General features: G+C 46.0%; 1 protein-coding gene across 1 annotated transcript in view; it reads left to right on the top strand.

Annotated features, from left to right (window-relative positions):
- Positions 1 to 15,225, top strand: part of WDR49 (WD repeat domain 49) — a 125,970-nt gene that overhangs the window by 50,188 nt on the left and 60,557 nt on the right. Inside the window, exon 8 of the mRNA XM_066621546.1 lies at positions 13,816 to 13,980. Coding sequence (XP_066477643.1) covers positions 13,816 to 13,980 — 165 coding nt within the window. The remainder of the gene's footprint in view (positions 1 to 13,815; positions 13,981 to 15,225) is intronic.

Genomic DNA, 15,225 nt, shown 5'->3' with positions numbered 1-15,225 from the left:
GCGATGGAGTGGTGTCGGCATGGCTTATGGTGCACCCCACAGGGGATTTTTGGCTGCTGGAGGTTTCATCGGGGTAAGGAGACATTTCCCCCTCACCCAGAGTAAGCTCCAGCAGTTGCAATGGGTCAATTTAGACCTGCGCCAGTGATATTGCTTTCACAAGTTCACATTGATCTGTGCAGGTGGATCAGGCTCTGGGAGGGGTTTGGTTATTTGTGGTGGTGCCGCTGATCCACCTCCTCCTAGGTCTGATCTGCCCACCCTTGCCCCTGTCATCATCCCATTCTGCCCTCCCCACACCCCGTTGAACCCTCCTCCCCATCCTCCCCCTGCCCATGCATTGGATTTACCTGCTCCAGAAGGCATCCTGATGATCTCCGGAGCCAATGGGAAGGCTCTGGCCTTCCTGCCAGCACACCTGGGCCTTGTGCCGACACAAAGTGCTTTACGGTGCTTTTGTGATGACACGCAACAGTGGAACTCACATTACTCCAATGCAGGCTTTTGTTATATTAAACCATAACCATGGTTTGTGACTGGCCAGCAAACCAGAATCAGTAACCATGATTTGAAATGGGTTTGCAAACCATAGTTTGTGCTATCTATGGTTTGAAACAATGTCTGATGTGACAAACATAGCCATGGTCATTGCTCTGACTCCAACAACTTCTGCAATGTGGAGATGGAATTGAACTTATGAAGATAAGTGCAGGGAGCAGTGCAGTGCAGTGCAATGAAAGAGATCTAAACAATGGTTTGCCTATTGTACATTTGAAAACATAATCTATAGTTGGGAACTGAATTCTAAATATGTTAAGAGAAATCATGGTTTGGCTTGATGTTTGGCTTGATTATGTATCTTTCGACCTGGGATTTCAACAAGGGGCCAAATGTTGACAGCTGGATGACTAATGGAGAAGTATAATAGGTATGGGAAAGTACCATTCATCACATTTCCAGACTTTTTCTTGTTAATTAGCTGTGACAAACAATTTATGACCTCTGGAAAGCAGAATACCAGAAAAATACATTTAACCAATAAAATAAATTTAATCTGTATCCACTGCTGCCATGTGTGCAAGGTCAGAGAGCTCCAAAATTCATTGTGGAGACAGGAGTTAGACAAAGATCAATCTAGGGACTGGTGCTGCTCAATTATGTAATTGATGGAGCAATGTGGAGGTCAATAAGGAAATTTGGTAGCTGGAGATTTGTCCCCGCTGGATGATGAGCATGTACTGCTGATATCGCTGGAACTACATTGATACATTGATTTTAGAAATGGGCTATGTCAGATGCAAGGGAGGGCACCAGGATGCAGGTCTCTTGTTATCTGGTGTGCTTCCTGGGGCATTTGGTGGGCCACTGTGAGACACAGGAAGCTGGACTAGATGGGCCTATGGCCTGATCCAGTGGGGCTGTTCTTATGTTCTTATGTACAAAGCAGTGTAAATGCAATAAGAAATTATGAGACTAGTCTTGACTTGATGCTTATAGTGGTTCTGACTGTGAAGGTGTGATGTAAGCCACTGAAAAATTTGCCCTGGTTGTGCTATTTCCCATCAATAGTAATTTCTGCTGGATGTCAAGATGATGTTTAGCATAAGACTTTGGCCAAAACATCCCTCCATTCAATATGTTGCAGAAGGGTTTATACCGAATGCTTGATTACCGTTGGGAAGGTCAAATCACAGTAGAAAACTACAGATGGACTTTGATATTTTTATGAGTGGAAGGTGCAAGGAAGTGCAAGCTGAGGGTCAGCTTACATGTTGCATTTTTCAATGTATACACTAGGAGTTGAAAATGTACACTTAGAACTAACACCAGGTTGCTGGCAGCTCGAAAGCAAACCTCACTATGCCTGCTGTGAAGCCCTGCATGCCCCGGATAGTGCGCAGAGTGTTACCACCAGCAGCAGTATTTAGGGTTCAGGTAGGGTGACCAGATACAATGGAGGACACGGTGGCTATACCTTTAACCATTGTGTAGAATAGGGAGTTTTGGCAGGTGCAGCTCAACATGGAAGGGTTTAAAAAGCTGCACTTGCCAAATTTCCCTCTTCTATACAATAGTTAAAGGTATAGGCACTTTGCCCTCTGTTGTAGCAGGTCACCCTGGATACAGGGGTTCACCCACCCTGGTGGATGAAGACAGCAGTGGGATCTCAGCCTCCTGCAGTAACCTGTGCTTCTCTCTACTTTGCTTTCTCCTTGTAAGGAAAGCACAACACAGTCCCTTCCATCATGTCACTTTGCTCAGCTCCAACAACCTGCTCGTTCATTTTGCAACCAAGATCAGGTTCACAGAGACTGTCTTTTATTCCAATTTGACTTTATCTTTCTGAGATAATCATCTACAGGAAGGAGCAGTGCAGTCTTCTTTATAATGCTGGCAAAAAGAAGAAAGGATATAGCTGTTAACCACTCCTGCTGGGTCCGAGCAGCTGCAGAATGGTTCCTGCTTTTCGTAGTGAACCAGGGCAGGTTGAAGCTATTGGGCTGCGTGAGGGAGCACGTAGCTCAACTGCCCCCTCCAGCCAAGTCTGCAGACCCTCCCACCTGTCTCTTTTCCACATGGACTCTTGAATCAAAGCAGTCAAGTGTGAAGTATGCTGGGATCACTTCCAGAGGGCTCTGTATTTCCTCCTTTGCTTAAAGAGCCCACGTGAAGGAGCGAGGGTGACCTTGCTTCTTCCCCACTTCCTCTTTTAAAGTGCCCAGTGGAGGAAGTTGGAGGGAGCCAGGCTTAGTGGCATCGCTAGCAGAGTACGGACCGCATTGGGTGACACACTCAGGAGAGGTGACACCACTACTGGCCCAAATGGTGAAAATCTTGGTGTTTTCAAATAATACCATCACGTTATGTATCATTCGATGCGTGATTTAATGCAGTATGCAATGAAACGAACCATGTTGATATACACGACTTCCATATAACAATTTCCCCTGGGAGCTGGGGATAAGAATAGGCACTTAGTTTGGCTGTACTTGTTGTAAGAGGCGACTAAACAGCCACCGGGTAGATGGGACTTGTTAGCCTGGGAAGGCAGCTCATCTGAGAGAAGGAAAGCTCTGGTCCCAAACCTCCACTGCCTTGTGGCTACATCCAGTTGTGGAAAAGGCTTCAGGAGTCAACCTCGAGGCAAAATCCAGAGCCAGAGTCCCTGAGGCAGTTCATGGCTGAACACAGTCACGTTTTGGCAACTCCTGCGACGCCGCTGGAACCAACAGTATTGGCTTCTGCCTTTCCATTGGACCATTTCAGCGATGTGGAGAGGGGGGATTTGCTGCATGGGTAACAGTCTATCCTCAATATCTACTTTACCCGGGCTTCGCGCACTGGAGAGGACACTCTGTTCCAGAACACTATTCAGAGCGCGATACCATAGTCTTCCGAGACTGAAGGATGCCATATAACAAAATGTGGATTTCCTTGACTCAAAACTGAACAGTAAGACTGATTGCTCTGAGAGTCAGTGAGGTGTTGTTATGACACAGCAGGGAAACCCATAAGGTGTTAGTATGAGTCAGCTCTCATTTCCATATATCAGAGCTAATCCTAGAACTCTTACAGCCCAGTCCTGAGCTGCTTAGCCCCCACCCAGAGCCTGCCTGCTCCCACACACTTACCGCTACGCTGCCCGTCCTCTGGCTGGCTGGCATTGAGCCAGTGCCTGTGTTGGCTGGGTGGTACATGTCGCAAGCATGCCTCGCTGCACATTTGCGATACTGCATGTCGGTACTGAGCCAGCATGCAAAATTCAGGATCAGGCCCTTATTCAGTTGCGCGAGTGTCATCAAGTTGGCCATGGGTTTTTTGTAGGTGACTGATTTGTAGGGTGACCTGTAGTGTTCTATATTAAAATAAATACATATGTAATGTTAATGGGGGTTAAACCAACCCGAGTGACGCCACTACATTTAGATTGTGCATATGCTTTTGTTGTGTATTCTGTATGGTCTGGTATAGGAGGAGGTCCATTATGGGATTGACACCACAAGCTCTTGCACTGGGTGATGCAAACTATAGAGATGCCTCTGAGCCAGGCCACTGTGCTCTGATGAACAGAACATCGTCCTCTGAAGATGATTCCTCTGTGCGAGCTCTTTACACAAAGCAGGCAATGCAGAGTCCTGTAGCACCTGCTTTGATTAAAGAGCCAGGCAGAGGAAGGGGTCAGTCAGGGCCCAGTTCATTCTCTGGTAGCAGAATGGGGAGGAGGTGGTGGGCGTCTGTTCGCCATCCCTCTGCTCAGACCCAGTCCGTCACTTGTTGTGGGCTACTTTGCATCATGGATGGATGGTCCCTGTCGCTAACTTTCTCACAATGTGGTTTAATTTCCGCTTCCAGCAAGTGTTCTCATCCTGGTCCCCTTCCTTCTTTGAAATAGAGTTTGTAATAGAAGAGGCTTCAGTCAGATAATACCTCTATTATTAAAAGTACGTTGGGTTACAATTAAAATTCTGCTTGGGCACCACTTATAATGATGCTTTCAGGCCTTTTGAGGAGCACAGCGAATCTAATACAATAAGTAGGCTGTGTATCACTTCTTCAGAAGCAAGAATCGTTTAATTACAAGAGTAGAAGGGCAGTGACTCCAGGCAGAAAAACTGCAGAGCTTCCAATGCATACAAAAATAAGCGGACAGATACCTCCCCTACATGTTAAAAACACTGAAATAAATCCTATTCTTTAAGGCTGCGGTTTTCAAGCTCTCCGGAATTTGAAACCCGCAGTAAGTCTTTGCAGGGGTGGGAGGCAGCAGGGGGAAGGGGCAGGGGCGTGATCGCCCCACTCTCCCTTTCCCTAACCTGGGGAGCTCTGCAGATGCTCGTGCAGGGCTCCCCGCACACAGGGACGGCTGCTGCAGGGAGTGGAGGCTGCACCCCAGTCCCTGCAGCTCCGTCAGAAGAGAAAGCGGAGCGATCGTGCTCCACTTCCGGATTTGCAGAGTGGGGTACGGTCACTTCACTTTCACTTTCCCTGACCTGGGGAGCCCTGCCGAAGGTTGCGCAGGGCTCCCCGCACCCCCGGGAGGCTGCAGGAGGCTTGGGCAAGTGCACCCAAGCCCCTGTAGCCCCCCTGAGCTGTGTGATCCGCCTTCCCCCTGTCTCCTGGCTGCCCCCACCCCTTAAGGGGGCAGAGACCAGGACCCACAGGCTGGGGCATCGCGACACCCCAGTTTGAATACCACTGCTTTAAGGGGTTGTGACACAATGTTTAAAACTCCAAAATACTGCCTCAGTTTTAAGGATCAGATCAAATCACCAAGAATACAGGACACCCGGCATTCTTTCAAGTACTGGGCTAGAGAATACACAGTTGGTCTAAAAGCAACCTTTATCACTGCTGGGATTTGTCTCCACTACAATAATTCATACAGCAAATGGCAAGAAGAGGAAGTATTATTTCATTAGCAGTGTAGCATGTGTTGACCTGAAAGCAATCAAAGGAGACTGAGATTAATCTGGCCAAATGGCCCTTCTTCCAATTTACAGCATCTGACCGCACCGTTAGAATTCTAAATGGAGGCTAATGCATTTTGGGACATTCCCTAGATCAGCTTTAAAGACCCATTAGTCAATGGATTCATTTGTTGAGATAAGTAAGGATGGTTTATCTCTTTGTATAGCGCACAGTAGTTTGTCTAGTAGTGCACCTTCAGAAATTGTGTTGGAGAAGGGCTGCATTCTCAATGCTCAGGGCACACTTATCCCCTCTGAACTGGGTTATTATCTATCAAAGGAACAAGTCACATCCCTTCTTTGTTGAATATTAGTGATGGTTGTTGAGGCTTTGGCTGACCAGTGGAACAGGGATACGATATAGGCGATTGACACAATTGTTCCTGAGTGTCTTGCCATGGAGTCAGATCATCTCCCTGGTTTCCTGAAGAGCTGATGGCAATGAAGTGGCAGGGCAGGTAGCTAGAGCAACAGTGATTATGATTACCAAAGACTCAGACTGAATGTGGGCTAGATCTCATTTTAGGAATTTCTGTGTATGTGCTATGGCAGTGGTTCTCACACATTTAGCACCAGGACCCACTTTTTAGAATGAGAATCTCTCAGGACTCACTGGAAGTGATGTCATGACCGGAAGTGACATCATCAAGCACGAAGATTTTTAACAATCCTAAGCTGCAATCCTACCCACACTTACCAAGGAATAAGTCCCATTTACTATCATTGTTAAAAGAATATACTTTATAATATACTGTACTTGTACCTGTTAAAAGTACAGGTCAGTACATAGTAGCATCAAGTCTAGTATATTAAAATTAAATATTGAAATGAATGGGGACCCACCTGAAATTGGCTCATGACCCACCTAGTGGGTCCCGACCCACAATTTGAGAAACATTGTACTATGGCATGAAAGAAGTCATGTTTTCTGCCACCATCAGTCACTGATGTGACCAACTTGCAAGATGCTTTGGGGATAAGGTTGGTGTGCCAATGGTGTTGTTTTTTGAATCAAACAGATATGGTTATGTTTATCATACACTGGTGACATCGAGATTAGATACACTGTATGTGGGGCTGCCTATGAAGACTGCCCAGAAACTGCAATTGGTACAGAGCAGGGGTGCCCATATCCCAGCCCTGGGGCCACTTGCAACCCTCAAGGACTTCTAATCCAGCCCTCAAGGAGGCCTCAGTCTACGATGAGCCTCTGACCCTCTGGAGACTTGCTGGAGCCCGCGCTGGCCTGATGCAACTGCTCTCAGCGTGACGGCCAACTGTTCGACCTCTCGAGTGAGTTGTGGGACAAGGGCTCCCTCCACTACTTGCTGTTTCACATCACTACTTGATGCAGCAGTGGCAGCAAAGGAAAGGCTGGCCTTGCTTTGTGCAAGGCCTCGAGCTATTGCAAGACCTTCATTCATTCGTATAAGTTCCATCACTAATATATTCATTTATGTAAATTTATTCAAATTTGAAATGTAAATTAATTCTTTTTTTTTTTTTCCTGGCCCCTGACACAGTTTCAGAGAGATGATGTGGCCCTCCTGCCAAAAAGTTTGGACACCCCTGGTATAGGATGTAGCTGTCAGGCTGTTGATTGGAGTCAGGGGTTGTGACTATATCACACCCCTATTATATCATCCTCACTGGCTACCTGTATGTTTCCAGCCCAGTTCAAAGTGTTCATGATAATCTATAAAAACTTTTAATGATTTGGGACCTAAGTACTTGAAGGACCATCTCTCCCCATACAAATCTGCCTGCGTGTGAGGTCCTTGCAGACACTACCACTTTTAGACTTCTGGTTGGTAGTGACTCACACTAGGGCCTTTTTCTGATTTGTGGGATTCATTGTGGCCTTCCTCTGTTGGCAAACTGAAGGAGAGTTAAAATGTTCTCATTTTATTAAACCTTCGATTGTGCATTTTTCATTCTGTAGGATTTAGGTGGTTCCTGATAATTGAGTTGCCACTTTTTTTTTATTGAGTTGATTTTCTGTTATATTAATGTCGTTTTATTGGTTTTATATTTTTCTGATGTAAGCTGCCATGAGCATTCCTGTTGTGTTAGAAAAGGAGGGGTGTACATGTTTTAAAATAAATGCTAAATAGTGAAGAAGGCAGCTAAATCATTATTCTTTTGTTAAATAGAGCTTACTGCAGAGACAGGTATTTAGGAAAGGATAAGAACCAACCCATAAACTTTAATGGAGACAGAAGATAAATATTCTAATGAGCTGAAAGGAAGATGATGAGAAAAATCAGTGTCGACGTTATTTGGGTTTGCGTTTCAAAATCTGGCAATTAGATGAGTGAAGTGCATGTATGTATATGATGATTGAAATGAAGGTGTTTGTGTGGAAGAAGAGACAAGCAAGATTTGAATGCCACTAACTTCTCTAGTTACTTCTGTCATGAAGTTCTCAGCTGGTACACACCGGGGAGTCCCAGTTCGGTTATGGTTCGTATGCATGAATTTATTCAGTGGACAGTCTTTTGAGCGTGGGCTCTCACTCACTGTCCAAACTGGGAGACAGCAGCTGCAATCCCTGTGTATGCTTAAAAATCTAATTTACAATTGCAATAAACAGAAGAATTACTTGTGCACACATCAGGGTGTAATAGGTGGCTGCAAATAATTGTTAAATACCCCAACACACTCCCTCCCCCCAACTCCACTTCATTCTTTTCACATATCATGTTGTTCTAACAGGACTACAGTATCTCTTGAACTGAACCCAGGATTCCCACAATATTTCATGCTTCCATTTACTTTACTTTCCTCCTGAATGGCAGGCACAAGGCAGTTCTGCCCTTCATATATTTACCCAACCCTAGGAAGCTCATTATCTGCTCATTTGTTTTCAACCAAGACTGAATTCAGAGGGATTCTCCTGCACTATTTCTGACTTTATAAGGGTGCAATCCTGACGCACACCTGAGCCGGTGCAAGCCCCTTGCGTTGGCCCGGCTGGGCCGATGCAAGCACAAAAGGGAGGCGGGGTGAGTTGGGGAGGAGGCAGGAGGGAGGCATTCTTGGGCGGGGGCGGCCCTAGGGGCAGGCAAGCAGGGAATGGGAGGCGGGGCTGGGATCTGGCAGTTATGTGGGACCCCAACCCCTGTTCCCAGGGAGAATGGAGTGGCTTCAAGCCACTCCGCTCTCTTCGGACTTGTGCCACCTCAAGAGGTGGTGCAAGTCTGAGGAGACTCCTAGGGGCCAGCAGCCCTTACCCGGAGGTAAGGGGAAATGTTCCCCCTTACCTCTGGCTGAGCTGCTTCTGGCCACTATCCTGCGCTGGATACAGCGCAAGCCTCCTGGCTTGCCTGTTCCAGAGCAGGATAGGATTGCGCCCTAAGACTTCTTCATAGCAATTTCTAGAAACAACAGTTTTGTCTTCTTTAATCTCTTGTGCACTGGCTAAATGGGGGGGGGGGGAAGGATGTGGATGCTAAGAAAACCATGCAGCCCAATCCAGCTTAAATTCCCTCGTGCTGACGCAATGGCACTAGTACGGCTTGCACTGCATTCCAAGGGGAATTTAGTAAGTGGGAAGCCCACAGGGTTCAGCTCCAAGCACAATGGGTCTACTTGCACCCGTGCCAGCTAAATCGCTGGTGCAAGTCTGCATTGACCCATGTTAGTGCATCAGACCTAGGAAGGGGATTTGGAGATCCCTCCCCTTTCTGGGCCTGATCCACCCTGTCCCTGCCCTCCCTCTGCCTTGTTCTGCCCCTCCCTACCCTGCCCCCATTTCTGCACTGCCCAACAGGAACTTACTATGTCTGGTGCATGCTGTTCCTTCCGCCAGCATGTGTGGGCCAGCGCTGGCCTACTCTCCAGCCCGCCATGCCATCGCAAAGTAATTTATGGCACTTTTGCAATGGCCTGCACTGGTGCAGTACCCCGTCTGCTGGTACAGAGGCCAGCTAGGATTGTGCCTCAAGTCATCTCCCACTGGGCCTGAGTAACATCCGAGAATGGTCCATACTCTTTGTTGCTAACCTCCCAACAGTGCAGCCCCAGCAGTTTCATTTCTGCTTCCATTTTGCAATGACGAGTGTTCTCATCTTGGTCCCCTTCCTGCTTTGGAGGAAAGTTTGTAATAAAAGAATCTGCAGAGAATACTTTTATTATTAAAAGAGCGTTGGGTTGCAATTAAAATTCTACTTGGACGCCATTTGTAATGATGCTTTCAGGGCTTTTGAGGAGAATGGCAGATTCAACACAATAAGTATGCTGTGAATCACTTCTACAGGAGCAAGATTCGTTTAATTACCGGAGGAGAAGGGCAGTGGACTTATTTCACTTGACTACTCTCTTGTGTGAGTTTAAAAAAAAAAAAAATACAGGCCTTTCAGGTCACTCTGGCCCCTTTAGTGCGCCAGCTATAAAAAAAGCATAAAACCAGCTTCTGAGAGCATGTCCTTGAAATAATATCATGGTATGTTTAATGCAAAAGAAAATGATAGTGTAGCATTTCATTGCATTAGCGGTCAGAGGTCTTATGACAACACATAAGTAGCTTCCATAACCCTCCTATTAGTCAGGGACATTGTCAGCTTGATTGTAGAAAGCCATCATGCTATTGTGGGTTCATTACCTAGCCCCTGGCCCCCCCCAAGCATGCGCTTTGTGTTTAGAATTGATTTTTAAAAGTGATGTTTCTTTCAAGGATCTATGCATCATTTTTAACGGTTAAATGAAATTTCCAAAGCAGCGCACAATAAATATTAAAAAGCCCTAAATAATCTAACCTACATTGCAAAAAAAAAAAAAAATTCAAACCAATTGAAACAGTGCAGATAAAAAACAGCATCCAGCACTAAAATAAAAACCACAGCAAACAGCAGAGAAACAGACCATGTAAAAGTTCTCAGCCACAAAGATTAAGGGCTCAATCTTATCGAGCCCTGTGCCAGTGGTACACTCATGCTACTGGTGCCAGGTGATGTAAAAGTGCCATAAGGGACTTTACCACTGGCGCTTAACACATAGCACCAGCCTTGAGGGCCTCAGCGCCAGTCATCAGTGGGCCTCAGCCCAGGAAGACATGCCAAGGGAGTAGCTGGCAGTAAGATTCTCTGCTGGCTGGTGGAGCAACTTTTTGAGGCAAGGGGAGAACAGGGGGAAGGTGTGGGGGGTGGTGGAACTGGGCAGAGAAGGATTGGACCCAGGAGTGGGGCAGAAATGCAGAAGATCCTGCCACTATATCCTATACCCCCTCCCAGGCTGTGGAGCCCGACACATGCCTCTTTGGTTCTGCACCAACAAAATAGCTGGTGCCACCCTGAGGAGACCCATTGGGGCCACTGTGGCATTACCCAGGGTAAGGGAAGATTTGTTCCCTTCACTTGAGGATGCTCATGTGGCTGACCTGTGGCCCATAGGATACAGAACCAGCCATTTCAGTGCCACTGCTCCTCTGGGTGCCAGGGCAACATAGGGTTGGGCTGCCAGAGTACAAAACTATGTTTGTCTGCTCAGAGGTAAGGCCCATTGTCCTCAATAGGGCTTACTCTCAGGAAGTGTGCATGGGATTGCAGCTGCTAATTGCTGTTAATTAAAAGTTCAGACAAATAAAAAAATTCTTAAACTGGCACCTAAAACTTAACAAGGAAGGCGCCAAATGGATGTCAGACTGAGGCCTTTCCCAGACCGACTTGGAGATGGCACAAATTGAACCTGGGACTTTGCGCATGCAAGACATGCCCTCTATCACTGAGCTGCAGTTTTTCCCTTTCAACATGAGAACAACTCTCTAACCACTCCAGTACCGTATGAATCTATCCTTAGCGTATAAAACACAAACTTGATTGGTTATATACGAAAGCTGTCACCAGTAAAAGCATAAAGAAAAGCCCCAGAGCATGCAGTATGTACACAAATAAACAGATACCTCTGCTGCATGTTAAAAACATTGAAATAAATTTCTTATTTAATTTTAAATATGAATTTACTGTAATTATTTAATATTTAAAACTCCAAAATACTTCTACAGTTTTTAGAATAGATAAAACCATGAAGGATACAGGATGCCTAATATACTTTAAAGCAGGGGTGCTCACACTTTTTTGGCTGGAGAGCTACTTTGAAACCCAGCAAGGCCCGGAGATCTACCAGGGGGGAAGGAAGCGTCTGACAGACACCCCCTTTAATGTATGGAGCCCCTGCTGGAGTCTAGTCAGTTTCGTCAGTTTTGTTGCTGCATGCCTGAAGAGCAGCTAAAGTGTCTGTTTCAGTGTCAGTTTAGTGTCAGCTAAATATGTCAGTTTCGTCTAGTCACTAGATGAAACTGACATATTAACAGTTTGGAGAGACAGGGCTCCGCGATCTACTCATTTTGCCTCGCGATCTACCGGTAGATCGCGATCCACCTATTGAGCACCCCTGCTTTAAAGTACTGGATTAAAGAAGACACACGATTCCTACTAAAAGATGCGCAAGCAGAAGATGTGTTCTGCTGATGAGTGCTTCTCGCAAAAGCACTGTAAAACACTTTGCAAAAGTGTTAGGGCCCAATCCTATCCAATTTTGCAGTTCTGGTTCTGTTGTGCCAGTGGAGTGTGTGCTTCATCCTGTGGTGGAAGGGCAGTCACTGGGGCCTTCTCAAGGTATGGGAACATATATTCCCTTACCACTGGGCTGTATTGTGGCTACAACGGAGCTGGAAAGTTGGATAAGATTGGGCTCTTAGTAGACAGCGCACCAGCCAGAGCCTTCTCATGTGCTACAGCAGCCATTGGGACACCTGTTGGATCAGGTAAGTCCAGTGCAGGAATAGGGGAAGGGCAGGGAGGGATGACATGGGGAGAAGATGGGGCAGGGATGGGTGGCTTAGGCACAGGAGGTGGGCAGGATCAGCAGTGCTGCCTTCTTCTTGAACCGCCTGCACAGATCAACGCAGACTTGTGCCAGCGATATCTCTGGTGCTGGTTGGGTTGACCCATTGCAGCATCTGGGGCTCACCCTGAGGCAAAGGGATACATGTCTCCTTACCCCAACAAGACCTCCAGCAGCCAAGTCTCCCCCATGGGGTGCAGTGGAAGCTGTGCCAGCACTGCTGCATCGCCATGGAAGAGTTTAGTTAGGACTGGGCTGAGAATTGGTGTAAAGCAGGGGTGCCCAAACCCTGGCCCAGTGGCCACTTGCTGCCCTTGAGGACTCCCAATGCGGCCCTCAGGGAGCCCCCAGTCTCCAATGAGCCTATGGCCCGCCAGAGACTTGCTGGAGCCCGCACTGGCCCGACGCAACTGATTTCAGTGTGAGGGTGACTGTTTGACCTCTCACGTGAGCTGTGGGATGAGGGCTCCCTCCACTGCTTGCTGTTTCATGTCTGTGATGCAGTAGTGGCAGCAGAGGAAAGGCCAGCCTTGCTTTGTGCAAGGACTTTTATATTCCTTGAGCTATTGCAAGACCACTCATTCATATAAGTTCATCTTTAATATATTCATTTATGTAAACTTATGTAAATTTATTCAAATTTTAAATGTAAATTAATTCTCCCCCCCCCGGCCCCCGACACAGTGTCAGAGAGATGATCTGGCCCTCCTGCCAAAAGCTTTGGACACCCCTGGTCTAAAGCAACCATTAAGACTGCTGAGATTTGTCTCCACTACAGTACACTATACAACCAATGGTAAGAAGAGGACGTGTTCTTTTATGAGCAATGCAGCAAGCATTCGCTTGATAGGAATCAGAGGGGACTGAGCTTAATCTGTCCAAATGGTCCTTCTTCCAACTTACAGCATCTGACTGTGCCGTTAGAATTCTAAATGGTGTCTAATGCATTTTGGGACATTCCCTAGATCAGCTTTAAAGATCTATTAGGCAATGGATCGATGTGTTGAGATGGTTTATCTCCTTGTGTAGTGCACAGCGGTTTGTCTAGTACAGCACCCTCAGAAACTGTGCTAGAAAGGGGCTGCATGCACATGGCTTACGGTACATTTCTCCTCCTTGGAACCAAAGCACTATCTTTTGTGGGAACAAGTCACCTCCTTTCTCTGTTGAATGATCACTGCAGTTAAATCATTAGTCTTTTGTTAAATGGAGCTTGCTGTGGGGACAGGTATTTAAGATGGGATAAGAACCAGCCTATAAACTTTAATGGGGAGAGAAGATAAATCTTCTAATGAGCTGAAAGAAGGACGATGAGAAAAATCAATGCCAATATTACCTGGATTTGCATTTCAAAGTTGGCAATTAGATCAGCGAAGTGCATGTATGTACATGATGATTGAAATTAAGGTGTTTGTGTGGAACAAGAGACTGCGCAAACAAGCAAAATTTGAATGCCATTAACTTTTCTGGGATTTTTTTTTTTTTCTTCCCTTCCCTCTCTTAGGTAATCAGCTCAGATGCAGGATCTACTGTTATCTTCTGGCTGCTTGATACTGGGCAGAAAATCAAAGAGTTTACAGGTTGCCATGGCAATGCTGAGATCAGCACCATGGCTCTCGATGGCTCTGAGACAAGACTCTTCACTGGGAGCACAGATGGAACTGTGAAGGTGTGACAAAGTGGGGGGGGGGGGTACCCAGTTCAGACTACTAGAGATATGGTGTTAGAAAATACCTGGGTGTTCAACAGTGGGTGGCTTTGCTCCTGTTGGGGAAAATAGATAGTAATAGGAATTAGATTTTGGAATGATGATAAAACGGTCAGTGAATTGTTCAATATTTTAGTTACCAACCTTAAATAGAGCAAAACCTGATGTATATGTTAAGGGGGAAAAAGAACACACCTGCTATAACCTCCCAGGACTGCACCATTTCAGAATGCTTTGGGGGGGGGGATCTTCTTTTTAAGTTACTGTGAATGGTCTGAAGACACATGATAAATCGGCTTTGTCCAAGGAGGTCTAGGTTTGGTCAATATCTGGATGGGAAACTGCTTGGGAACCCCATATATGCCACCAAGTGTTCCATGACGGGAGAAGGTGTGATATAGATATAACTTCCTGAATGTAGAAAACTGACATGCTACACAGAAGCCTAGCCTGAACTTTCTTTCTGACATGCCCGGTTTCTAGGAACAGTATGTTTTGGGTGTGGGGGAGACATCAGCCTTGAGATCTGTCACCTACATTCCAAAATGGCACAGTGGCCTACAAAATGGGTAAAATGTCTTTGACCTCTGTGCGCAGTGCCTTGAGAGCAATACAGGAAGTTGCGCATGGTTCAAGCACTTGGGATTTGTTTTTGGTTTTTTTGCTTAATTCAGCACTTAATTCCATTAGAAGTTCAGAAGCACTTTACGGCTTTCATTATCTGCAATTAAAAGGGTTTCAGGGTTGATAATGATCTAAGAGATTGGTATATAGGATATGCATTTACCCATCCTGTTCGTAAATTGCAGGAAGGAACTATAAATTGAAAAAAAAAAATATATATGTTGGTTGCTTTGGCAGGCAAGTACCAAGAATGCAAGAATGCAGGGTTTATTTAGATAAAGACAGAAAAACCATTCCCCAACCTCACATCAATTCAGGTATTTACTAAATGTGTATTTCACATTTTGTTCAAGTCAGCTTTTCAGACAACTAAACTCAAAACTCAAACAACAACAGAAAAATCTGTGATCAATGCTCTGTTGCCCCCATCTTTTGTCTGAACACTTCTCCAGTAGCTCCTGCACAGGTTCAGCAGCCTAAAAAATGTCTGGCAAGCAGCCTTTATCTTGTGTCCCGTGCAGAGGCATTGCTAGGGGTGTGTGGGCTGCACCAGGTGACATGCCCAAGGGGTTGACACCACTA

The sequence above is a fragment of the Tiliqua scincoides genome, chromosome 3 (genome assembly GCF_035046505.1).
Source record: "Tiliqua scincoides isolate rTilSci1 chromosome 3, rTilSci1.hap2, whole genome shotgun sequence".
NCBI lineage: Eukaryota > Metazoa > Chordata > Lepidosauria > Squamata > Scincidae > Tiliqua > Tiliqua scincoides.
The sequence above is the reverse complement of the archived record's forward strand: the minus strand, read 5'-3'. Positions and strand labels throughout refer to the sequence as shown.